General features: G+C 42.5%; 1 protein-coding gene and 1 pseudogene across 9 annotated transcripts in view; one reads left to right on the top strand and one right to left on the bottom strand.

The window, feature by feature from the left end:
* Positions 1 to 25,730, bottom strand: part of KIAA0232 — an 89,168-nt gene that overhangs the window by 47,925 nt on the left and 15,513 nt on the right. For 7 of the 8 annotated variants that reach the window (XM_079154313.1, XM_079154309.1, XM_079154315.1 and 4 more), the window contains exon 2: positions 11,071 to 11,570. In XM_079154313.1, coding sequence (XP_079010439.1) covers positions 11,071 to 11,214 — 144 coding nt within the window. In that variant the 5' untranslated portion in view covers positions 11,215 to 11,570. Of the gene's footprint in view, positions 1 to 11,070; positions 11,571 to 14,097; positions 14,153 to 25,730 lie in introns of those variants that run through there. The other variant, XM_079154311.1, reaches the window with a different exon arrangement.
* On the top strand, positions 21,778 to 25,725 carry LOC306670021 (small nuclear ribonucleoprotein E-like; annotated as a pseudogene). The gene has a single exon. The product of its transcript is annotated as a small nuclear ribonucleoprotein E-like (transcript).

Raw genomic sequence — 25,730 nt, 5'->3', positions numbered from 1 at the left:
CTAAAACACAAGACGCTCCAAGCACACAAGCATGCACTGAGGTAAACTACATCCTCTCTTCTCCTCCTAGGTCCGTAGCCCAATCCTATGCCCATCTTCTCCTCCTAGGTCTGTAGCCCCAATCCTATGCCCATCACCACACTGCAGTGCTGCTGGCTAGCAGGATGAGAACATGACCCCACACGGCAGGTCCCTCTCCCATTCTCCCCTCACCTCCAACCTCACACAGCCCCTTCTGTTCTGGTGGCCCTGTACACACAGGTCCTCTCCCCTTCCTTAAGGTGCTTCTGCCTTATCTCCTCTGGGACTCCCACTGTGACACCCCCCCCCACACATTGCCAGCACAGGACATTTGAGGGCAAGCTGCACTCCTCGCTATCTCTGTACTCCTGGTGCCTGATATCAGGCAAGACCTGGGCCTTCACACTGGAATAAAATAAGCAAAATGTGGAATTTTTAAAAAGCAATACTTGTACTCAAAACTTCTCTGTTCTATGAAAAGATTCAACACACAAAAATGTTAATATGATTCCTCGGGCAGGATGTGGATATGAGTTTGTGCACACACCATCAATATTAATTCTTAATGACTATTTCCATATTCATTATGCATAAAACTTTTATACATTTTGCTCATGCAAATTAATTCTAAACCTAATGGGAATTTGTTTTAAACTTAATTAGTCCTCATAGAAGAGCCAAAGCTGACAGTATTTATTCAAGGTCATTCCTCAGAGTTTCAGTGGGGAAGTCTCTTGTTTTATTTATTTTAGAAGTATCAACTCATAAACTGCAAAAAATGTACTTTAGCCATAAGCAACCCTTAAAATAATTTTGAAAAGACTTTTGCATTTAGATTTCTTGGTTAATTTCATTATAAAAATATTAACAGTAAATATAAATATGCAGAAGTTAAAAAATGAAAACAAAGCCAGTTCCACCCACTGTCAATCCCTAGAGGTAATAACTGGCATATAACTAGATGTTTTTTGATTGTTGAATCCATCCCATGCACCAGAGTATATACAATGTCAGTGCAGAGGATTCACATCAGGCTACTATCAGACCTAGAACACTCCCAGCAACCTCAGAAGCCTTCCCTGTCCATAGCTATTTTTGTTAACCCTCATACTCAACAGCCTGGGTAAGCCTGGGTAGATTGGAAATAATTTTCCTCAAATCTGCAAGTCAATGCTCCTTTACATTCTCACAAGCAACACCAGAAGTTAGAAGTCCCAATTCTTTAAGGCCTATTTTTTCTCTATGGAAAACTGCAGGCTCCTCTTCGTCCTTGGTGGTCTAAAATGTCAAATCCATACGCCTGGGTAGACAGCAGGTCCTCCACTAAGAGGAAGAGCAAGGCCTTTCCTCTCTGACTAGAGCACATGACAGTGACACTGTGTGACTTCCCCAGAAGCAGCAAAGCTGATTGTATTATTCAAGGTCCTGGCCTCCCATCCACAGGAAGAGGTAGGTCTGTTAGCAACCTCAGCTGAGCCCAACCATCCAGCCTCTCTGATGGAGAGACCTTAAGCCCTCCAGGACAGCGCATCTACCAACTGACAGCAGTGAGTGACTTCAGGTAAAGCCACAAAGAGTATTATCCGCCTGAGCCCTGCCCAAATTCCTGACTGACTCACAAAATCTGTCAGATTTATAATAAGAGGATTTTATTTATTTAGCTAATAAGTTTTGGGGTTTTTTGGTGTTTTTTTTTGGTACTGGGTTGAACCCAGGGGTGCTTTACCGCTGAGCCACACTCCCAGCCCTTTATATTTTTTGAGTCAGGGTCTTGCTAAGTTGCTGAGGCTGACTTTGAACTTAACAATCCTCCTGACTCAGCCCGAGTCTTCAGATTATAGGCATGCACCACCACACCTGGCTAGCTGTTAGGTTTCAGGCAGTACATTATGCAACACTCTTATACAAAAAAAAAAAAAAAAAAAATTTGCCTTAAACTCAAGAGAAAAATCCCCTAATCCTCCCACTACAATTTTGGGGAACAAATTCAGATTCTTTCTATCTACATGTGCCACCAAAAGATTTTACTGTAGCTTCCTAAAAATTTATTATTTTTTAACCTGATCATTATTTCACAAAGAAATAATAGTAATTGCCACCAGAATCCTTAGTCCTCAATTTTTAAAAAAGCTTACCTTTTCAAGAGACCCAAGTGTGTCAAAGGTAGCAATTACATCCAGAAATACAACAGTACCCATGTTTTTTCCCATAACTAGGATACATGTGTGGCTGAATATTTCAAATTGAGATCATACTGGAAAACGCTGGAAATACAGTATTAGGAGCTTAAGCCTACTTTAATAAGTGCATTCACCCACCAGCTTAAAGATGGGTAGTTAAAAGAGGAAAAGCCACTTGACTGGGAGATGAAAAGGTCCTGCTCTAACTACAGTGTCAGTATCTAGAGTGATGCCTAGCAGCGACGCAGCTCAATACACACAGAGAGGACAAGTCTTCTCTAGTCCTCAACAATGCCACCCACATGCTGCATGAGGCATGCATCTCAGCAGTGAAGAGAGGGGCACAAAAATGGAGAAGGTGGCATCAGAAGGCAGGTCTTCAGACTCCACAGCCCAGGTTCCTGTTTAACTATGTGATACTGAGAGCAAGGGGGAACCTCAAAGGTGGAGAGAAACTGGAGGCTGTGGTTCTGACAGTCATCTGGGATAAATGTCTTGGTGCAACAAGCACAAACTGGGGTAGGGTCAGCAGTATGTGGCTTCACCCCATAACCCCTCCCACACCACCAGCTTAATTATTCATGAATAATCCAAAGAGGCATACTCTATAGCACGCCCTCCCAGACCAGAATACTCCTGTCATTTTTTAGAGTCAATGTGAACACTGGCAGGCACCATTCTTCCATTAGGAGCAAGGGCAAATCTTGGGAAGGTTTCAGGGCTAGGAAGACACTTTGGGCTTCCTTCCTCAAACTCTGAAATTTAGACTTGGAAACTACTACGCCAACTAGGTACATTTAAGCAAATAAGGCAATAAAGAAGTGTTCTTTGAACGCGCAGTGAATGGAAGGTTAATGAAATACTGCACAGATGCTCAACTTATGATGAAGTTGCTACGAGAGATGATAAACCCATTGCTAAGTTGAAGATTCCCTATGTCAAACAGGTGTGGTGGTGTCTGCCTGGGATCCCAGGAACTCTGGAGCCTGAGGCAGGAGGATCCCAAGTTTCAGGGATCCTCAGCAACTTGGTGAGACCCTGCCTCAAAATAAGAAATTTTCAAAAGGACTGGAATATAGTTTATGGCAAAGTGCCATGGGGTTCAACCCCTAGTACCACAAACAAAACAAAACAAAATAAAACACTCCCCCAAAGGAAGATACCCTCAGTCAACAAGGCACCGAATACACCCCATCTGCTGAACACTCCAGCATGGCCTAGACCATTTAAACGTGCTTGGAAGACTCACATTAGCTTACAGCTGGACAAAACTATCCCACAAGGCTGACTTTATGATAAAGGTCAAACATCTCATATAATTATTGAACACTATACTGAGAGTGCACAACAGAATGGTCAGTGGGTACTCACCAATACTGCACACAGCTCAAAGCATCCAGGGCCTGAAGAATATTTGAAGCATGGAACTAAAATTAACTGATGGATGATGTGATAGTACAGCAACAGGGTCATCAATTTCTGTGGCTTGCTGCCACTGCTCAGCATCATGAGAAAGTAGCATGCCAACACATCACTAGCCCAGGAGAAGATCAAATTCAAAGTATGGTTTCCACTGAACGTGTACTGCTCTCACATTATTGTAATGTCGTTAAGCTGAACCACTCCATATTTGCAGTAAAACACCTGAGGAACCCAGGATGGATCCAATTTTTGTAGTTCCTACTTTAAAGACTAGAATAAACTATACAGGGAAACACTGCAGATGCTAGTTTTTCAAAGTAGTGAAGTGCTAAACTAAAAGAATACACTGTAAATGTATGTTACAGATGGGCTGAAAGAGCAAAGGAACTTTGTTGAATGCAGCAGTGAAGTCTCACCTTGCAGTGGGTACTGATATCATTCTTATATAATGGTAAGCAAATACAGATGATACAAACATCCAGCTACAGTTCTAGAATGATGGACTCAGAGCTGAAGACACAATCAGAGGACTTCAAAGAAACCCCAGGAGCTTCCCTAAAGGCAGGCCCAGGTGCAGGGATGAGAGCTGCAGTCGGCACAGCATGGCTCCCTCCTGCGCAGGCCACACTCCTGAGGACACACCTAGCTATTCGCTTGTTCAAAAAATACCCAAGCATCTTCCCAGAAACTGTCTAAAGGACTGGGAATACAACAGAAAAGATGGAATAAGGTGCCTAATTTCGAACTGTATATTCCAGCAGGGAGACATACAAAGAAATAAAAAATGATAATCATTTAATTTCAGGTTATATCACATATTAGGAAGAAAAATAAAGGTGAGAGAAAGTGAGGCTTCTATCTGAAATATAGTAGGTCAAGGAAAGACCGGTGAGAGAACAAAATCCAAACTAAGGAAATAAATAAATGCCCTCTTTAAAAAAAAAAAGTGGCAGCAGACCAGATCTCCTCTCCAGATCAACTAGAAAAGTCAGAAAAAATATAAGAAAACCAAACCTGTACTCTGCTCTGGAGTATCAGACTGTGAGACACCTGCCTGGTCCATGCAGGCCAGGGGGTGTCTGCAGGATGGGGCGCTGACATCTGGGGAAATGAGCCCATCTGGGCCCAGGGCAAGAGACTAAGAAAAAGATGGCCCTTTCAAGGGGCAGAGACAGCAGAAGTGCGCACAGTGACACATGACTGTAATCCCACTGACTCCCGAGGCTGGGGAAGAGGACCACAAGTTCAAAGCCAGCCTCAGCAACTTAGTGAAGCCCAAAGCAACTCATCAAGACCATGGTCTCAAAATACAAAATAAAAAGGGTGTGGGGGTAGTTCAGTGGTAGAGCATCCTGGGATCCACCCCCAGTACCGGGGGAATACAAGCATTGAGTGGGGGGCAGTATAGTTTGAGAAAGTCTCTGGGGTCCAGAGAGAAGAAAAAAAAACAACAACAAAAAAAACTACAGATGCAGGTGCCAGGTTTAGGGAAGAGGGACGGGTGAAAAGCAGGCCACTCACTCCGCTGGATTCCCCTCTGGACACAGGACTTCTGAAGCGAGGTGGGACACAAGGGACTTCTAAACTGCCAGCAAGATTCTCTTTTTTTTTTTTTAATATGTTTTAATTAGTTATACATGACAGTAGAATACATTTTGATACATCATACATAATGGAGTATAATTTCTCATTCTTCTGGTTGTACATGATGTAGACTCGCTGGTCAAACAGTTACACATGTACACAGGGTAATAACATCTGATTCACTCTACTCTCCTTCCTATTCCCATGCCCCCTCCCCTCCCCCCTTCAATCCCTTCTACCTAATCTAAAGTGACTCTGTTCTTCTCCAGCACCCCCCCAATCCCTAGCCCCCACCTTATTCCATCTTTTCTGCTGTATTCCCAGTTCTTAAAACAGTTTCTTGGATACAGAAGATGTCTGGATATTTCTTGTGAATTAGCATCCCTATATCAGAGAAATCGTTTGGCTTTGGGTTTTTTGGGATTGGCTTATTCACTTAGCATGATAGTCTCCAGCTCCATCCATATACTGGCAAATGCCATAATTTCATTCTTCTTTAAGGCTGGGTAATATTCTATCATATTCATCTGGGCAGTGTTACATGGATATGACCTTTGTGGAAATTCCCCAATTTGTACGTTTTTCTGTGTGCATTTATGTAGGTACACCTCAATAAAGTTTAGGGAACCCACCCCTCTCATTCTTAGACAGCATTCATGGTCTCCACAGATGAACTGCTCATGAGTCCTGGCAGTCCTGAGATCTAAAAACCCAGCAGCTCAAGAACACCTTAACGCTGTCACACAGACTAAAGACATCATGGAAAGACTGTGGGAGAAGGTCTATGAAGGCCAGACTCCTGCAGGAGGACAATGGTTTATTTGTACTTAGAATATAGTACAATTTTAGGAGCATTTCCCAAAATTAAGAAGCAGTAACAGATCATAAAAAGGAAGAATAACTTGTATAAAGGAATTTAGAGAGGACCTCCACTCCGAAGGTTCAGCCTATCATTCCAGCTACCTCTGGAGGACCCTGCTCTCCAAATCCTTGTCCCTGTGGCTCCAGGGGCACAGAGCCCAGCCACTCCAGTCCCCTCATCACCATGGCCAGGCCAGGGACCAGCCCATAACCAAGTTGACCTGCAAGGACAAGAAGTCTCATCGTTCTGCTGGATGCACACCAACAACATGTGAGCCTGAGCCGACAGCAGGCAGGAGAAGGACGAGGCTTGGGAAAAAGGCCAGAGGAGACCAACTGAAAGCTGGGCAGGGGTCCGAGTCTCTGGATCAGGCTGCTGCTGAGGTCATCCTAATCCGTGCATATTTTAAGTTTTCCAAACCAGTAAATGTTCCACAAGTTACTTAGCTGCGCTACCTAATTTTCTCCACTTACACGGGTAAACGCAGCAGCTCTGGGACTGTGTTACTGTCAAGCAGACATCAGTGCACACAGCAGCGGCTGGCACACTGCACAGGGTGCACATGTTTGGTTTTACTGTTACTTCTGTTTAAACCACACTGACCTGGATTTTCTGTTTTAAAGACAGACTCCTCATAAGAATAGGAACAGAATTCACAATGAGAAAAACCCTAAAGTCCTGGGTGGTAGTTCTAATTCAGTTAGCTATGAAGGAAAGTCAAGAATGGTTGGAACTGTAAAATGAAGTCCTGAAGAACAGCCCCATCTTCCTGGACCCCCTCCCTGCCTACAGACAGTGAGGGCTTGCTGCCCCCAGGCAAGCCCCTCCCACCACAGTTCTCCTTTGAGCCACTTCTGAGCAACACTGCAGAATGTTTTCAAGGCACACAACACAGAATGCAGGCCCCAGGGCCCAAAACTCCTGGCACTCAGTTTCACACTGGGGGAACTCGATCCTAAGACAACTGTCAACAGAAGAGACAGATGCACTTCCCCGCCTCTAAAGGTCTCTTAAAAAGCAGTAACCTAATTCCACCTGGTTTCTAAAGCATGCCCTGACAGTAGAGCCTGCTATGTATTTGACAAGATTTGTTACATATGTAAATTTAAAAACAAAGTCATCTGGTATAAAAAATGGCTCTAACAGGAACAGACTGAAAGAATTCCATATCAATAACCATGTAGCTCCCAGAAGACCCTCTAACTGCTCTGACTTACATCTCTGAGTGAGTAAAACAAGGAAAATCATCTTACCCCCAAGGCTTACCCCAGGAACAAATAAGGCAATTCCTTCAGGAGAAACACAGCGCCAAATCTGGTGCGCTGGAGTGCTCCCTGTGTGACCTGGTTACTGATTTTAAAGAGGGAAAGGAAGGCCCAGCAGAATGTAAACCACAAAGCAGAGGGGAGAACTGAGGTGGGAAAATCACCATCTCCAACCACCGAGGAAACAGCTGTCACAGCAGGACTCAGCCTGGACTGGAGACTCTCAGGCTTCAGCACAGGCACCTCATCACAAGCAGAGGGGTGCTCAGCTCTGCAGTGAAACGCTGGTGGGCAACACCTGAAGCAGAGCCAGCCTCGGCCAGAAGGCACAGACTGCCATCCAGCACATGCCATCTCACGGCACACACGAGAAGGGAACGCCATCACTCAGGTGACAGCACCGCCATAACCGCAGGAGCTGAAATCAACATGAGGAAGACACAACGTCCAAACTGAGGGACACCTTGGAAAGCAAATGGCCTGCACTCTCCAAAACTGCCGATGTCATGAGACACAAAGGAATGATGTCAGAGATACGAGCGCTAAAACCAATGCATGACCTCACTGGACACCAACGTGAGAAAAAACTGCAATGAAGAACACCACTGGAACAACAGACAAAAACTGCATGCTGACTGAGTCTGGGATGCACACCGGTATTAATTTTTCTGAATTCTATAATTGCACTATGGCTGTCCAGGAGACACACTGAGGCCAGGCTTGGTGCCCATGCCTGTGAGCTCAGCAAGACCCTACCTTAAAACAAAATTAAAAAGAACTGGGGATGTGGCTCCGAGGCAGGATGCTCCTGGGTTCCCTCCAGCACGCACACACTGGGGCGTTCAGGTGGTGGCACATACAGAAGAACAGAGATGCAGCAAAGGGCGAAGGCATTACCAACTGCAGCCTGAGTGACTGCCAGAGTCTAGTCTGCACACTATTCCTGCTGTTCTGATGTTTGAAATTACTCTGCAAGGAAAAGTTAAAATCTCCTGAAAAAAATCAAAGTGATTTTCTGCCCACAAGGATGTTGGAGCCGACTGTGAAAGAGAAGGCATTCCAGCAACCAAAGTGAAGAGCTGCACAGCAGTGACACAGTCACGCATGGTCTAAGTCATTGCTTTTGGGAAGAATCTAAAAGTTTCAAAGAAAACATGACGAGCTTTTTTTGAAGGATGAGGAAGAAAAGCAGTTGATATCATCTGAAAATGATACACAGGGAATTCCTGTCTGAGAATATACTTACCAGAGCATAGCAATCCCAACCAAAGAAAGAAGGAAAGCAGAAGCCCACGGAGGTGAGGTCCCTGCCAGCTGCGACACCTCCACACAGGAAGGAGCTGTTCACAGCCACCCAGCAAGCGGCCAGCACCACCAACCAGAGGGGCAAGTATCCATTTCAGGTATTCAGCCCTCACCAAGACTAGGGTCTTATCAGCCTCACTTCTTACTAATCCCCCTGGCACAGCTGACCCCAATTCATGTATAAAATTTTTTGGGAACTCAGGAGCTTTTGTGTCTCTATTAACCAAGACGGGGCAAAGTAAAGGACTGTCCAAGTCAGTCATAGCTAGTAGGTGGAGCAATTGCCTTCAAACTTGCCATCTGTAATTCAGGGCTAGAATGACTGGAGACCGACTACAGGGCGAGGCAAGATGAGCTAACAGACACCTGGGAGAGGAGTAATTTGGCCCACACCTGAGGGGCCAGGTCGCAGGCCACTGTAAGCTCAAGCGAACCGGAGGTCAGGAAAGGGGCGCTGGCCTCAACTAGAGCAGGAGTGGTGAGTTCCAGAATCCAGAAGCCAAGCATAGGAGCCTGCATTCTCCTCGCTGCTGCTGAAGACACCTTCCCTGAGCTCGGCACCCCAGCGCTCTTCCTGGGAACCAAGTGCACCTCCTCCCATGAGTTAGACAGGTGCTTCTGCCACCTTGACAAGGAGGCTGTAACTGCGGGAGAAGTGCCACAGGGGCTACCTGAGCCCGAGTCGCCTCATGTTAAGCAGGTGTGGTTTTCAAGCTGAACTTCTTCATCAACACACAACATGGCAGGCTCTGCTTCCCAGGCTGCGTGGAGCAGTGTTTTAGGGTCTTTTATTTCCCTGTGGGTCCTCCTTGTAACTACAGATACACCGTATCACCAACATGCATGTCATGCCCTGATGATGAACCACAACTGAGCAGGGAGGATCAAACCCAAGCAGATGCTCATGTTCACGTCCCTGACCCCATTCAGCTGCAGCTCATGGAGACACCAGAAGGTCCACCATCAAATCTGACCAGAGATGTGCTTCATTGTAATCTTATCAAGAACAGTTCTGTTTTATTCTAAATGTCCTACAACCCTTAGCACACGAACACTTTGGGCTATTAAATGTATTAATTTGAGCTTAGTGAATTTATTGATTTGTTCTAGGCTAAGACTGCTGACATACACCTCTAAGAAATGAGATTAAAGTTCTACTAAAAACTGATTCATTCCCACATAATCATGAGTATATGTTACAAGTATGTGATTTTTTTAATTATGAGAAAGATCTTCCTTACTTCTGGAAGGTTCTTCCATGTTTACAGATTTTACATTTTACTTGTTCCTAGTCTATTCTACATTTGCTACAAAGATGGCGGCAAATCATGAAGCTTTCGTAAGGAAACTAACCAAATACTGACCCAAACCAAACCCATCCGCTGATCATCAGGTTCTGAGTCAACCCTCTGGAAACCTTGCTTCCCTAATTCCCTCTGGCCAAGGCCATAAGCCACCTGGAAGTGATGTGTCCAGTGAGACACGATGAGATACCCACAGTCAGAGGCATGTCTGCCCAGGGACAGGCAAGACACGTGAGGATCCCAAGGAGATACTCTGTACACTGCGCGTACAGGACACTGAGGCTTTTGTGGCTGAGAAGGGCAAAGCCAGTTTCTTCTGTCAACGAAACTTTGTGCTTTCAGTGTTAGTAACGATGGCTTGAAACAACAAAGTGTCCACAAAATAGCCCCTTCTTTCCACTAAGGGTCTATAAAAACCTGGAGTTTATGTGAAATTTGCAGGCATAGGTCACCCAGAGCCTCCGCGTCCGCAGCCAAGAACTATGCTTCCCCTCGGCAGGCCTCACTGGAGGAGCTCATCCTAGAGAACGAGACTGCGGTTGAGGGTATTTTTCAAGAACCTAAATTTGGTTGGTTTCTCCCTTTAAACTCAGCACCACGTCAAGTAAAATTCACAATGTCTGAATTACAAGGTGACACACAGTGACTTCTAGCAAAGTGATGAGCTTTACAGAATTTTAAGTCTCCTGATTTGTCACACTGTTTAAGGTCACTCTTGCTGATTAAGTCCATTATGAAACTTTGGGGTGGTAAGAAGTGTAACAGAAACAATGATTAAAAATCTAGTTGTAATGTACAGTTGTCCTGAACATAGAAACCAAGGCCCTAGAACCGTGCTGCTCAAAGACGACAGATCATCAACCTATTGGCAGTCCAGGCAACATCTAGAATGTAACTAACATGGAGAAAGGCCACAAAGCAAACAACGGAACTAAACAGTGTGCTGAGTGACAGAACTCGTTGACGTTCTAACACAAACTTGTCATCTCATCCCCGACAGGTTAGAAGTTTGCACACCACACACAGACTAGCCCTGTTCTGGAGCATGGAAGCACTCCTTTAAGAACATACACAAGCAAATACAATAGTCGGTTTTCACAAAACATTTAAAACATGTAAATAAATACCTGTTCCTGCAGGTCGTAGTCATAGCTGTCATGCAGCAGGAGACTGAGGACGTACCGAGTATAAATCATGGCATCAATGCCACATTTCTCCAGCTCTTGTCCCAGCCAGGTCTGCACTGGGCCCAAAGCATGAAGCAGAGACATGTCAGAAACAGACGCAGGGCCTGGATAGAACTCGAGGAGCTCTCAGATGGCAAACCATCCACAACAACTGTACAGACAGGTGCATGAATTTAGGTTGCTGACATCCTTAAAATGCAAGGCATTTTCTGCAGTTGATGTTCTGTTGGTCTCTGGAGGGGATTTTCACTCCAGTAAAGAGGAGAGATGCTTGACATCTAGGAGAAGCATTTACCCTTGCTGGCCATCAGCTCTCTGGAACAGGACCTCCCTCTTCAGGCATGATCACTGAATCAGCATCTTGACAGCAACAGACATGTACATGCAATTTTCTACTTTCATTTCACATTGAGGTCAAACGTTTAAGTCTCCGGCAGAACCTGCAAAAATGAGAGAAAAAAGGTATGCATTATATATAAACTAAATTATTTTATCTTTTGAAAAAAAAAATCAAACTGCTCCTCTTTATTAAAATACTTTTGATCTTAGAACACTGTTTTCCCCCTGGAATCCTTGATACTTAAAATTAAGAGACACTGTAAACTTTTAAAAGCTTACTATCTTTTAACAGGAAAACTGAGAAGTTTCTGTTCTGTTTGTGCTCAATTACACTGATATTTATTTTGTTATCTCAAGAGACAGGACTAGTAAATTTCTGTTTATATGTAACTTTGAAAGAATTTACTAACAACTCACTAGTTCACATTAAGTATAACAGAAATAAGGAGTCAAATATTAATTTTCTTGGAACACTGGCAAAAAGAATTAGTCCTCTAAATTTAAGTTTCATACAGGTGATCAATTCTTTCATATGGCTAAAAACTTCAGGACTAGTCACTGCTTGTTTCATACAAATTAAGGTGAAACACAAACGTTTTTACACCATGCCAGGCTATACTTTATACCTACTGTAACAAAATTTTCTTATATATTTAGGTTGAATTTCTGATTACTGTATTAGATGACACTCTTAATTTAAAAGCATTTCCCTTTAACATATTTTAATATGTGAAACTAATCTTAACAATGGGTTTATAAAATCATAATGTTCTTCGTGGCAGAGTGCTGACTTACACAACAGCATATAACACCAACATAGAGAAAGGTGAAGCTCAGCAGCTCAGCTTCTGCATGAACTTTAGTAGACAATAAGAAGGCTACAGAAAATAACTCTTAAAGCAGTCTTAGTGTTCAGTGTTAGTAAAAGCATCAAGCTAGATAAATACTCTTCCCCCAAAGATTTAAGACTGAGTTTCTTGCATTTCATCTATAACTACATAGTAAACTTTATATATATCAAATCTAAACAATTTAAAATCCACCACAGGACTAAATTGCTGGATTAATGTATCACTAATGAGCATTTTGCTGCTTTAAAAAATCCCTTGCTACTGTGTTATCTTTTATACATTATCAAATAAGCTAATTAAAGGTTTTCTATAACTTTCACCAGCTGACTCTTTAAAATTAAAACATCTTCCATAACTCATTTAACAACTCTCTGGTCCTGAGGATGCCAGAAGATCAACAATTTAAAAATCTGGGGATGTCACATGTAGCAAGTTGACAAGTTGCTTATCACTGAAAATCAACCTAAATGATGAGGAGACTTGAAGCAATGGCTGAAGAGACTAGATGGGAACCTAGGTCACTAGGATTCACAGGAAGAAGTCTGAGAGGCTGCAGAGAGGGAGCATCAGAGACTTGTGCAAAGGGTCATCTACAAGTGTCCACCAGTGTTCATGGGAGTGTGAGTAAAGCGCTAACCCTGGCATGGGCAAGGAGCACCAGGAAGGGCAGGAGGAAACAGATCTCCTGCTCAACAGTTGGGGCAAATGCCACCAGTCAGACTGGAGAACCTCAGTGTATGGGACACTGGTTTGAACCCTCAGAAGGATCTGGCATTTGGGGTGGGAATTAGTCCTAAATAACACTCTGTCCTGCCTGACAAATCTTAAAAGACCCCAAAGGACCAAACTATTTCCAAAAATTCACTGGGGTCCCAGAACAAAGCTCAAGGGTATCTACAGGAAAACAATAATATCCAAAATGGAATGATTACTGTCAGAGAATTGAGAGGCAGAGAAGACATTACAACAGTTATTGCAACTGTTCAAAGAGTTGAGAAGAGAATGGAGGGTAACAGAAAAGATGTACAACCCAACTCCTGGAGACGAAGGCTACCATGTCCCCAGTGAGAAACGCAGGCGACAGCTGACACAGTCAGTCACATTAGAAGAAAAGATCATGGAACTTCACAAACTGCAGAACTGCAGGATGGAAGAAAAACTATCTGAGAGCAGGAGCAGAGCACGTGAGCTGTGTGCACCCTCAGAAGCCCATTACACGCAACCCAAGTCTGCCAGGAGGTGGAGGAGGCAGATTAACACTTAAAGAATCAACCCCTACGCTGATGAAGCCTTAAAAAACCTCACAGATCCAAGGCGCTCGAACTCCAAGCCCAAGAAACATGGAAGTCAATGATGCTCCATAATAAAATTACTGAAGCCTGAGACAGAGAGAAAGCCACGGAGCAGCCAGAAAGAAAAGGAACAGCGGGTGTAAGAAAGGTAACGATTAGAGTCCCTGAGAGTCCTTGCTGGAAACAAGGGGAGCGAGGGGATGTCAGAGCAAAACCTTTAAAACGCTCAAAGAAAAACCTGTTGACTCCGAGTTCTACGCTCCTTAAAAATCTCTCTCAAAACCACAGCCTGGGGCTGGGAGTGTGGCTCAGAGGTAGAGCACTGGCCTGGCCCAGGCGAGGTGTGGGTTCCATCCTAGCACCACTTAAAATAAACGGACAAAATAAAGATATGGTATCCATCTACAACCGAAAATAAACAAATACATAAAATAAAAAACAGGCTGAAACAGACTTTCTAGACACGTCGAGACTGAGGGACTCACCGGCAGAGCCGCGCTACCACAGCATGAAGACGGAATCAAAACGGCACCAGAACAGTGCGGATCGCTCAGAGCTGGAAATGGTCATTAAGCTTGCTTCATTATTTGAATATCCTTAAAAGATAACTGATTTTTTAAACAAAACGACAGAATGTGGGGTTTGTAGCACACGTATCAACAAAATACAGGAAACGGCAGCACGTGGGGGCGCAGAGGGCAGTGCCGCTCCCACAGGCTCCTCTTTGCTTCAGTAACTGCAACATTTATTTTTATTTTTGGTACTGGAAATCAAACTCAGGGCTGCTCTACCATTAAGCTGCATCCCCGACCCTTTTTTCTTTCGAGATAGGGCGGGGGTCTCACTAAGTTGCTGAGGCTGGCCTTCAGCCTTGAAACTGTTGCCTCAGCCTCCCAAGCAGTTGGGATCACAGGTGTGCGCCACTGTGCCCGGCGACTGCAAGGTTCTTACAGAGGACAGGAAAGGGCATTCACTTGAAGACAGACTTGGATGAATTAGCTATTAACAAATATCTTAACACGCCGATTTAAAAGGCAGAGATAGACTAGATTTCAAAACAGCAAGACCCGACTATGTGCTGCCATTTTATTTTTTTAATATTTTTTTTTTGGTTGTTGATGGGCTTTTATTTTATTCATTTATTTAAATGTGGTGCTGAGAATTGAACCCAGTGCCTCACACATGCTAGGCAAGCACTGTACCACTGAGCCATGACCCTAGCCCTGTGCTGCCATCTTAAATATAAAAATGCAAATGTTCCAAGGGAATGGGTGAAAGAACAGAGACCATGCTACGCTGACAAGACAAAAGCTGAACGTCCACACTGTTACTGTCCAGCAAGGTAGATTTCAGAGCAAAGAGGTCAGCAGAGACCAAGGCCAGCGCGTGCAGACGAAGGCAGACGTGTCCAGAGGCATTTAGCAGCTCTACAGGGCACACCTGACCACAGTTCCAAAATACATAAAGCAAAAGCTGAGAGGACTGACGGAGAAACAAAGTCACAGTGACACCAGGGGGTTCCAACACCCCGTTCTCAGCACTGCAAGAGGCACAACACAGAAAAGCAGGACAGAGGTGAGACCATCGCCCACCAGCTCGTCCTAGGGCGGTCAGACAGCTGAAATGATTCAAGTCACACGAGTACACTTCCTGACCACAGAATTACATTAGAAACAACATAAAGATGTATGGAAAACCCCCCAAATATTTGAGAAATAAAATATGTATTTCTAAACATCCAACAGGACAAAGGAGAGAGTATTTTGAACGGAATGAAATGAAAACAATGTACTGATGCTTTTAGAATACCACAAAAGCAGTGTTTACCTAGGAAGAAACTTGTAACACTAAACACCTAACACCTATGTTAGAAAAGGTCTCAAATCGATGATCTGAGGTTTTCACCTTCAGAAACTAAAAAAGACTAGAACAGAAAGCAATGAAACAGAAAGCAGAAAAACAATGACCTAAACCTGATCATTTTAAAAAAGTGGTCAGACTCTAGCTGGACTGAAGAGAAAGGAGAGAAGGCAAATTGTTAATACCAGGAAGGAGAGAGGTGGTGACTATTCTTTTCTGCTGACATGAAAAGGACATTAGAAAAAATCCATGCCAGGGACAGTGCTTGACTAGCGTGCAACAGGCCCTGGGTTCACTCAACTCTACGTCAACATATTCAACAACTCAGAGTGGACGAGCTCCTTGAAACAAATGACCAAAAGCTCACTTGAAGATACAGTGAATATCTCTGTGTCCACAAGAGGAGCTGAATTTATAGTTAAAAACCCACAAATCTCCAGGCCCCAACAACTTTCCTTATATTTAAGGGAAACATAAGGCCATTCTATTCATATTTTTCCAAAAGTGAAGAGGAGGAAACACTTCTTGAATCATGTTATAAGGCCAGCATTATACTGATAACAAAAGCAGACAAATATAGTACAAGAAAACTATGGAGCACTGGAAGAGAGACAAGACACAGAAGTTCTAACTGAAATCTGAGGAAACTGAATCAAACAGTATCATCAGACTCAGAGGAAGAATGCTGCTGATGAAATCTACAGTCTTCTTTGCCACCAAACCTTCAAAATGTTAGTTTACTATGAAAGGCTTGGCTTACACTTGTTTACCTCATTATTTAAATGGATAAAGGCCTTGAACCTCAATGCCATGAAAGACCTGGTTCACTGTGAAGACCGACATAGAAATATTGTTTCAATTTTTATTATGTCCACTTTAAAAGAATCTCAGTCCAACCACAGGATGGCCGGTTGTAAAAGATTGTTTCTTTAAGCCAAATGACACTCAGAAGTCAAGGAAAAATTAGCATGCAAATGCAAAATGAAGCAAACACCTACATCCCAGGACATCTTCCAGGCCAGTTAAAACCTCCACTTGTGCTATCAGCCCTTACAGAACTCTTTCTACAACTTGTTCAACAGCTGACAGCATAAAGTTTCAAAATAAACACTCATAACCAGAGAGTCACTAGTGATAATGATCTACACAGCACAGACGGCTGAAGACCAAAGAAAAGAAAGAGAAAGCAAGTCTGCCAGCTCAGACAAGGCTGCACAAACCTCTCAGTCCCTTTCCAACGGGTGCCACACGGGAACACCAGTCACCAGAAGGCTCACTTCTTGCAGTTTCTTCCAGTACCATGTGCTAAGGGGGAGACATTCTGGCAGTTGGCGTTAGTCCTCCTGGCTATGAACCTCAAGTTACTAGCAGGTAACCAGGGTATAGAACACCAAGTGGTAGACTCCCTCTCCCTAAGGACCAAGTCTCCCACAGAGGGCGAACATCTGACCAAGTTAGAGACAAGTTCTAGCTGAGATGAACACGGAGACACTCAGGTAGGTTGGCTGGCTCATGAACTGTCGCATTAAAACTTCGTTCAGGTATGGCCCACCCTGTTGAAACTTACCTCTAGCAGTCAAAGCAATGGGGCAGGGACCAGCACAGACAAAACCCATGTTCATCTACCTGGCAAGTTAAAGGACATAGCTGGCAAAATTTTGAATTCAGTCTATTCATCCCTGCATTCATCCCTAAATGTGAAATTTAGTCAGTACAAATTTTTTCTTTCTTGCGTGGTGGTAGGAGTCGAACAAGGACTTGTGCCTGCTATGCAAGCACTCTACCACTGAGCTACCTTCCCAGCACCGCTCTGCACAAAGCTAAATGCCAACTCAGGTTAACTGAGTTCTACTTTAAAAGTTCTAAAGAAAAAGCACCAATGTATATGCTCAAAAGTTTTCTGTTTTAAATTGTTCCTTCTTCAGAGGTTCATGACAAAGGAAAAGAACTTTCAAATCATTCTATCTTTCTCTCATTCAAAATTAACCCAAATTATCCTAGAGACAGGTTTCTATAAATAAATTTTAAAGGCCCCACAATGAATAATCTTATTTTATTTATCTTGTTGTGATGCTGGGGACAGAACCCAGGGCGCCCTGCCCATGCTAAGCACAGGCTCTACCACTGCTCCTAAAGCCCTTATTCCAGAATGTCTTTTTTACTTTAAACGTTGGTTTCCATTAAGGATGTTTAAAACAAAACAAAACAAAACAAAACAAAAAAAACACCCAAGATAGTTCAATGCCTGTGAAAGCTTTTGCACACCACTGGAATCTTCTCTAACTCACTGAGGTGGGCAAGAAGAGAAACAAGTACAGCAGCCCCACAGTCAGAATACAGGGTTTTGGTACACACTTGCCATTCAACAGCTGGGTCATGTGCCCATAGTATCTCAGAGTCATTAGAACAGTGAGACTTACTCACTGCCCCTTCCAACCTCTAGCCAGGCTGCTTCAGTGAGCAAATGAGAAGTATCTCCTGTGTCCTCTGCAGCCTTTGCATTTCACAAAAAGTCACACAAAAGGAGGGGATCATTATAAACTACCCTCCAATTGTTTATGTGTGATAAATCTCACACGTTCCTTCACTAATGGGATTATCTGAGTGGTAATTCTTAAAGTCAAAATATAGCTTTCTAGAACGAACGAAAAAATCATACTTTTTAAAAGTACAGTTTCTTTAAAAATATACTTTATTATACTTTTCTAAAAACTATGAATGAACTTCATTTAAATAATCTGGTTCTACTCATCACAGATCTCCCTCTTGTTAGGTAACACTTTAGTTCTCTACTACAAGGTTCAAATGTGACACTGCAAAGTCCCCAAAGTGGCTAGCAGCAGAAGTACACAGATACAGAGATACACAGCCTCCCTCTGCTGTTCAGTTTTCTATTTGTTTTGGAATGCAGACATCTGCAAAGCAATCTCTGTGCATTTAAGCCACACTCTCCCCAACAGTACAGCACACAATATGAACGTGTATTTTTAGTCAGATTTTTCACTGCTGTGACCAAAAGACCTGATTAGAACAACATAGAGAAGGGAAACGGTATTTGTCGCTCATGACTTCAGAAGTCTCAGTCCACAGAGAGTTGACACCATTGCTCTGGGCCCAAGATAATGTAGAACAGCATGATGGAAGGGCATGGTGGAAGAAAGCAGCTCAGGACATGACAATCAGGGAGCAGGGACAGAGCTCCACTCACCAGGGACAAAATATAAACCCCAAAGTCACGCCCCCAGTGACCTATCTCCTCCAGGTGCACCCTACTGGCCTATAGTTACAACCGGGTAACCCCTACCAGTGGATTAATCCAATCCAGTGATTGGGTTATAACTCTCCTCTAATCATTTCACCTCTGAACCTTCTGGCATTGTCTCATACATGAGCTTTTAGGGGATACCTCATATCTAAACCATAATAACATGGTTCTGTGCCTGGCAGCCGGAGTGTGGTGGCATGACAGAAGAACAGCTGTCAGGCCCAGATGACACCCGGATAACCCTGCAGAGTTAGAATACACGCCATTCTCAGTCTTCAGGAGTCAGTGCCCAGGGCCTGTGACTTTATGATCTTTCTTGGGACCAGAATAACAAAGCGGATTTTTGAAGCAAAGATACTGACTTCTTCCACCATTTAGTCTACATGCTTGCAGGGTTATACAATGTTCCCCAAGTGGTTTGGTCACTAAGGAAGAGATAACAGGTCTAAGTACTTAAGCTACTACCTGAGTCAAAGCTTTTTCAACAAACAGATAAAACGATGATAATGTCATACATTTCAAATAAGTACTTTAATAATGAAGTGGTTTTTTGGAGGAGTGAGGGATCATTTTGAGGAAGTTCACAAATCTTTCAAAGTCTCATCCTTATGTGACAACAGTCTCATCTTTCTATAAGCTTTAAGCACCACATGTATTACTGAAAATAATTCAAGTTACAGCTCTTGCTAGAGTTTCGAGACAGTTATCTGGAGTGCACTACAGCAGCTCTAGTAAGAAACATACTGTCTATAGTTCAGTTTCTTCAGTGTTCAAATACATCAGGAGTGTAGTCAACTTAAATATAAGGTGCTTCTTTTTTTGCAATGCACAGTAAGTATTTTAGGTGTGATTACAAAACATGCAAATCACTGAAAAACACAACAGTGCACCAACACTGTGAACCGCCTCCTGTAATGGCCTAACAATGGCACAGCACCTGGGAGGAGAGCTGTGAATCCGCTGCTCTGGGTAAAATGCAAGATGTTGCCCTCCAGGAAAAAGTTGGGTAGCTCTGTGAAACAATGTTTCCTATCCTGAAACAGCCTGTCAGTTGTTGGTCTCAGAGTGTTTCTGCTCAATTTGATCTTACAGGCTTTTTTTTTTTTCTCTCCCCAGTATTGGGGACTGAACCAAGAGGTACTCCACCACTGACCTACACTCCAATTCTTTTTTATTTTGAGACAGGGTCTTGCTAAATTGCCCAAGCTGGCCTCAAACTTGCAATCCTCCTGCCTCAGCCTCCCAAGTTGCTGAAATTACAGGCATGTGCCACCATGCCTACTTATATACTTTTAATAAAAGTTTTTAAAATATTTTCTTAAATATGAAAATAGAAGCACATATAGTTTTAGCACCTTGAAGTACTTCAATTTTTTTTTAGTATTTCAACAAGTTAAATAATAACAAATATTTTCATATTCTGCTTTTACCTACCACTGCCACCCCATGTTGTTCTAGAGTCTTGCTGCATTGTCCAAAGAGGTAGACTCTAGTCATATGTGACTATTTAAATTCAATTTAAAAATCAGTTCCTCAAAGGAGGGACTGTATAGAGGGAAAAGAGGGGTGGGAGGGGTGGGGAGGAAGGAAACAATAACAGAATGAATCGAACATCATTACCCTATGTAAATGTATGATTACGCAAATGGTATGCTGTTACTCCATGTACAAAGAGAAACAACATGTATCCCATTTGTTTACAATAAAAATAAATTTAAAAAAAATCAGTTCCTCAGACACACTAAGCACACTACAAGTGCTCTGAGGTCATATGCACCTAGTGGTTACTGCAAATAGAGGCCACCTGTATCATGCACATGTTCTACTGGACAATACCGGCTTTGACCCTCTCCAGCAGATGGCTATGCTGGGCTAAACAAAGGCTTGTCCATTCTTTCCAGCAGTTCATATGCTCCTCCCCAGGTGCCTGCAGACTATACCAGATACTCCTCCTACAACCCAGAAGACAGGGTGCTGACTGCAGGTATCCTGAGATGATACAATGTGCCTAAGAGAAATTGTGAAGGAACTGGAAAACATCTGTTTGACAGGATTCAAACTTCAACAGGTCAAATTTCATTAGTTTAATGTACCCATGGATGATGGTTCAATGACAAAGTCAGACTACATGGGACAACAAGAACAGATAAAGCAGCTGGGCATGTGGGGTGCACCTATAATCCCAGCAGCTCTGGAGGTCAGCCAGTAAAGGCTAGTCTCAGCAACTCAGCAAGGCCCTGAGTAACTCAGTGAGATCCTGCCCCAAATTAAAAAATAAAAAGGGCTAGGGATGTTGCTCAATGGTAAAGTACCCCTGGTTTCAATCCCCTGCACTGCAAAAACAAAAAAACAAAGATAGATCAAGCTTACTGAGAAAGGAAAAGGAGTATTGAGAACCACCAGAGTAAGAGGCCACTGTAAAACAGTTTTAGTTGAAACAGAGCACATTATACTGCAGAAACAAACAGCCCCCAAACTGTAGCAGATTAAAACAGTAGTTTATATCTTTGTCATGCTATATGCCCCTCCTGGGTTGGCAGGGATGCTCAGGACAATCACTCAACATGATCATTCTGGGACACAGGGTGACAAAATGGACACCATCTTGAACCCTATCAGTCCAGGGACCACAGAAAATAAGATCTGTACCCTGGACTGAAGGCTTTCTCATGGAACTGAGTTACTCACAGCTCATCCATCAGAGCAAGTCTTCTGGCCTCACTTCGACAAGGCCAGGCATCACCAACCCTGAAGACCACTTCGTGGGACAAAATATGGGATTCTTAATAGGAAACAGCTAACATTTTTAAAATCAGAATTCTGGTAAACTTAACTATCAAAGCACAGATTAATTAAAACAATGTAAAAGAAAAAAATAATACATAAAAGAGAGACAAAAGCAATACGCTCAGAAAGGTTCCAGAAGGCTGGAGTGCTGCTGAAAGGCTACTGCCCAACAGGCAGCACAGTGCGGCCTGCCCTGCCTCCTGCAACCCCTAAGTCACACTACTCTCTTCCTGCACACACAGGGCAGCTGCTATCATTGGCTTTGTCTTGGGATGAGATCCATTTAGACTGTTCTCCAGCTACCTCCTGGGGATGGGTTCTTTCATGAAGGGGGCTGAAAGTTCTTTAGGCCAAACTAACATACTCCATGTCCCACTGAGCAGAATGCTTCCATCTTGGCAGGTGATTAGAACTGCAGAACTGATAATTTCCCAAACCTAAATGGAGACGAATAAATTTTGAAGAGAGGTTTGAGGAAAAAATCAATGCTAACAACACATGGAACAAGACTTCAACTCTGGTCCCAAGTTCTGAGTCCATGAGCAGGGGGTGCTGTAACCTAGGAACTCCTCCTCATTCTTTCCCACTCAAATGCACTGGAGGCTTCTTGTGTTTCAGGCACTATGCACGGTGTTTGGTAACTCTGACTTTCAGATGCTACTACTTTTTACCAAGATCCTAAATAGTACTTGTCTGGTAAACTGAGTGCAAGCACATACTAAAGTTCTTATATATTTAAAAATCATTTTTGCCTGTTAGTCACTCTGGTGTTACAATTTGGACCACAAAGTATTGCTTACTTTCTTTAGTAGGGAGGCTGGCTCCCAAAGCCAATCTATGGCCAGAAGAGGAGTTCCATAAAGAACCTGAACTGGAACTCACTGACAATAGGAACCTCTGCTAAAAGCTGATCATGAAATCCCGTTGACTCTGTGTATCTGAAAAAGTAGGCTGTGCAAAAACAGGCAATCAGATCCCACTCTAGAAATGTGTCAAGTCCTAGGAAAAACAAATAAGGCTTATTTTTGAGATATTGTAATAAACAAAACTTGTGAGGGATCCGAATTCTTCTCATGAAAAGGGAGAACTGCACAAAGATTAAGACACTGCATTCTTAGCAGCCAAGGTATCAGAAAGGAACTACTAAGTACACGTTCCCCAGTGATACAATGAATTACTTTTATAAATATGGGGCTGTTCTCACAGATAAGACTACTACTTAATAGTAACAAAACTATGAAGATTCTTAAAAAATCGCAGGCCTGTAACCAGACCTGGCTAATCTTTATGTTCAAAAGATAAGGAAAATAAAGACAAAAGGAAGAACCAAATGTATAATGACACAAGATAGGGGAAAGCAATCACTTCCATGGAGGATTAGCAATTTCCCATTAAAGCAAAATAAAGGACAGCCAGGTCACATGACAGGACATGAAAGGGAAGGGCTTTCCATCCAATCTGGGTAAGTTCTCCACTGACCATGCTACCCGAAAATGCTCACAGATTTGAAAGCTTTGGTGGGCCTTTCTGTCCTTATTGTTCAAACTAGGCCATTAAGGAGATAAACTGCTTAAGTAAAGTTGCACTGTTTTATATCTAACTTTTACTTGATCCCCAGTTACTGATGATCATACTCATCTGTGAGCACTTCTGGTGAGCACTTCTGGTTTGAAAAACTGTAGTGCCAGATTAAAATGGCTTGCAGGTTACTATGTATTAATAACCAATGTAGTTCACTTAGACGTGCTGGATGTCAGAATTCATTAGCAAGGCAACAAAATGACAGTTTTAATGCCTGCAAAATGAAATTCCTTATTTTTTAAAAAAAGTCCTTATGGGCCAGGTGCGGTGGCACACACCTGTAATCCCAGTGACTCGAAAAGCTAAGGCAGGAGGACTGAGTTTAAAGCCTCAGCACCTTAGCAAGGCCCTAAGCAATTTAGCGATATGGCTAAATTGGGGATATGGCTCAGTGGTTAAGCACCCCTGGATTCAATCTCTGGTCCATACACAAAAAAGTCCTTATGGGAATTTACAAAAATTCATCTTTATTCTAGCAGAGGCAAATTTCATATCAAACAGGTTACAAAATTTATAAAGCATAAAATATTTGGACAAAGAGATGGAGAAATGTACACATTCAAAATTAAAACAGTTCTCCCTGCTTGCAAAATGCAACAAAACAGCTACCACACAAGAGCCAAAGTTCATTATTATGAAATCTAGGAGCTTTTGCTAGAAAAGTAGTAAATGAAATGAAATTTGTTGTAAAAGTAATGAAACAATTTTAGAAATTTAAAAACTTCAACTAAGAAAATTAAAATTTATCTTCACTCTAGGAAATGAAAAATTTCAAAAATCCTAGGCAAGTTTATTTAGAAACAAATTAAAACAAGATTTTTGGAATTTCTGAAAATACAAAAAGCTCAAACATGATGAAAACCACTGTCAAAGCTGAACATTTTATCATATAAAATGCTAGATCACAGTGTGCCAAAATGATCTTTCAAAGTGATACTGCTGCTTGTCAACATGTCTGAGATAAACATTCTACTGCTTTCAACTACTAAACTCAGAACCTAAACAATCTACTTCTGGGTTCCGAGAGGGGGAAAGTGGCCCAAAATTCTCCAATTGCTAAGACTGTGGGTTTTTAAAAATTACTACAAAAAGCCATAAACAAGTGAAAATGTATTATAATATGTTCCCCCAAATGGACTTAGGTAATACGCAACACTTCAACAATGTTTTAATATCTGCCAATAAAATCTCATTCAATGTAAAAATTGTGTGAAGTTGCTATCTGAGGTAATGTGCTGGTTGGTGTGGTCTTTGTGAGATTCCACCATGGGGTACTGTGGCCAAGGCCAGAAGGTGATGGTGCAGCTTATCAACCTCACCTGTAGATACTTGTAAAACAGATCCCCAATACAGGTGTGGCTCTAAGCAAGCGAGTGTGCGGGCAGCGGGCTGTATTACTGGTTTTGATGAATACATGAACCTTATATTAGATGATGCAGAAGAGATTCATTCTAAAACAAAGTCAAGAAGACAGCTGGGTTGGATCATGCTAAAAGGAGATAATATTACTCTGCTACAGTGCCTCCAACTGGAAATGATCAATGAAGTAAGAAGTTAGGGAGAGACCAACAATTTTTTTTTTACGTGTCCTTTGCTGGGAATATAGTTCTAAAACATTTGTTCATATTGTTTTGATTATCCTTATGTTATTACCAGATGAAAATAAATGCTGTGGGACTCTTTATTAAAAAAAAAAAATTGTGTGGAGTATCTGATACTAGTTAGGAATTTCAATGGGTCTAAATGAAATTCTATTTGATTATACAAAAAGGTACACACTGGAGAACTCAGAAAAGTACCAAAGTACATGTTCTAATTTTTCATCCATTAGTTATATGCTTCAAACCTTAAATCAAGTCTTTGGATGTGGCTGTTAAGGTAACTACAGTAATTCTTCTAGCCCCTAGAAGCTATTTAAAGGAACAGTGTTATCATTTAAAAGATAATGGGCTACACAGTCTTCTCAAAGTATATTCTGGACAACACAAAAAAAAAAAATGTATTACATTGCCTTAGAACTTCATTTTGCATAAATTAGGAAAATACCAGAGTGAAAACAAAAACTGATTTATTTATTTGTGGATTTCTTGAAATTTTCAACATGTTAACGTACATCTGGGACCTCTAAAAAGGAAGCAAAGTAGGTAGAGTTTGCGTGCTGGGTTATTTATAGACCCCTTTTGCTTCCTTGGAACACAGTTTGGGAAACATAACCTCTAATCACAATGAAATTAACATTTTCCCCAAAGTCCAAGTTATAAGTAAGACATAGGCCACCTGAGGTCCTTCCACTCTGAATTCTCTAAGACTGAAAAGTTAAGCTAATGGCATAATTTAGGAATAAAATCATTAAGTGTATCTCTTCTTTACTTCCCCTTGAATAACTTGCAGAGTTATTCTACACAGCAAACCAGCCAGCACTGCTTTTGACATGTATCGGACCCTCAGGTGTCCCCTCTCCCGGGACAGCCTCCATGCTCACTTACTGTCTGAGTGACCCTGGCGGCTTTCAGGTTCCCGGGCTCACTCTAAGCGCATCCTGTGAAGGGGCACAGGCAGGCTCCACGGCGCTGAGCCTCCCGCTGTAAGGGCCCACAGGATGTGCAGCAGCAAAGCAGACCCTTG

The sequence above is a fragment of the Sciurus vulgaris genome, assembly GCF_902686455.1.
Source record: "Sciurus vulgaris genome assembly, chromosome: 9".
NCBI classification, from domain to species: Eukaryota; Metazoa; Chordata; class Mammalia; order Rodentia; family Sciuridae; genus Sciurus; species Sciurus vulgaris.
The sequence above is the reverse complement of the archived record's forward strand: the minus strand, read 5'-3'. Positions and strand labels throughout refer to the sequence as shown.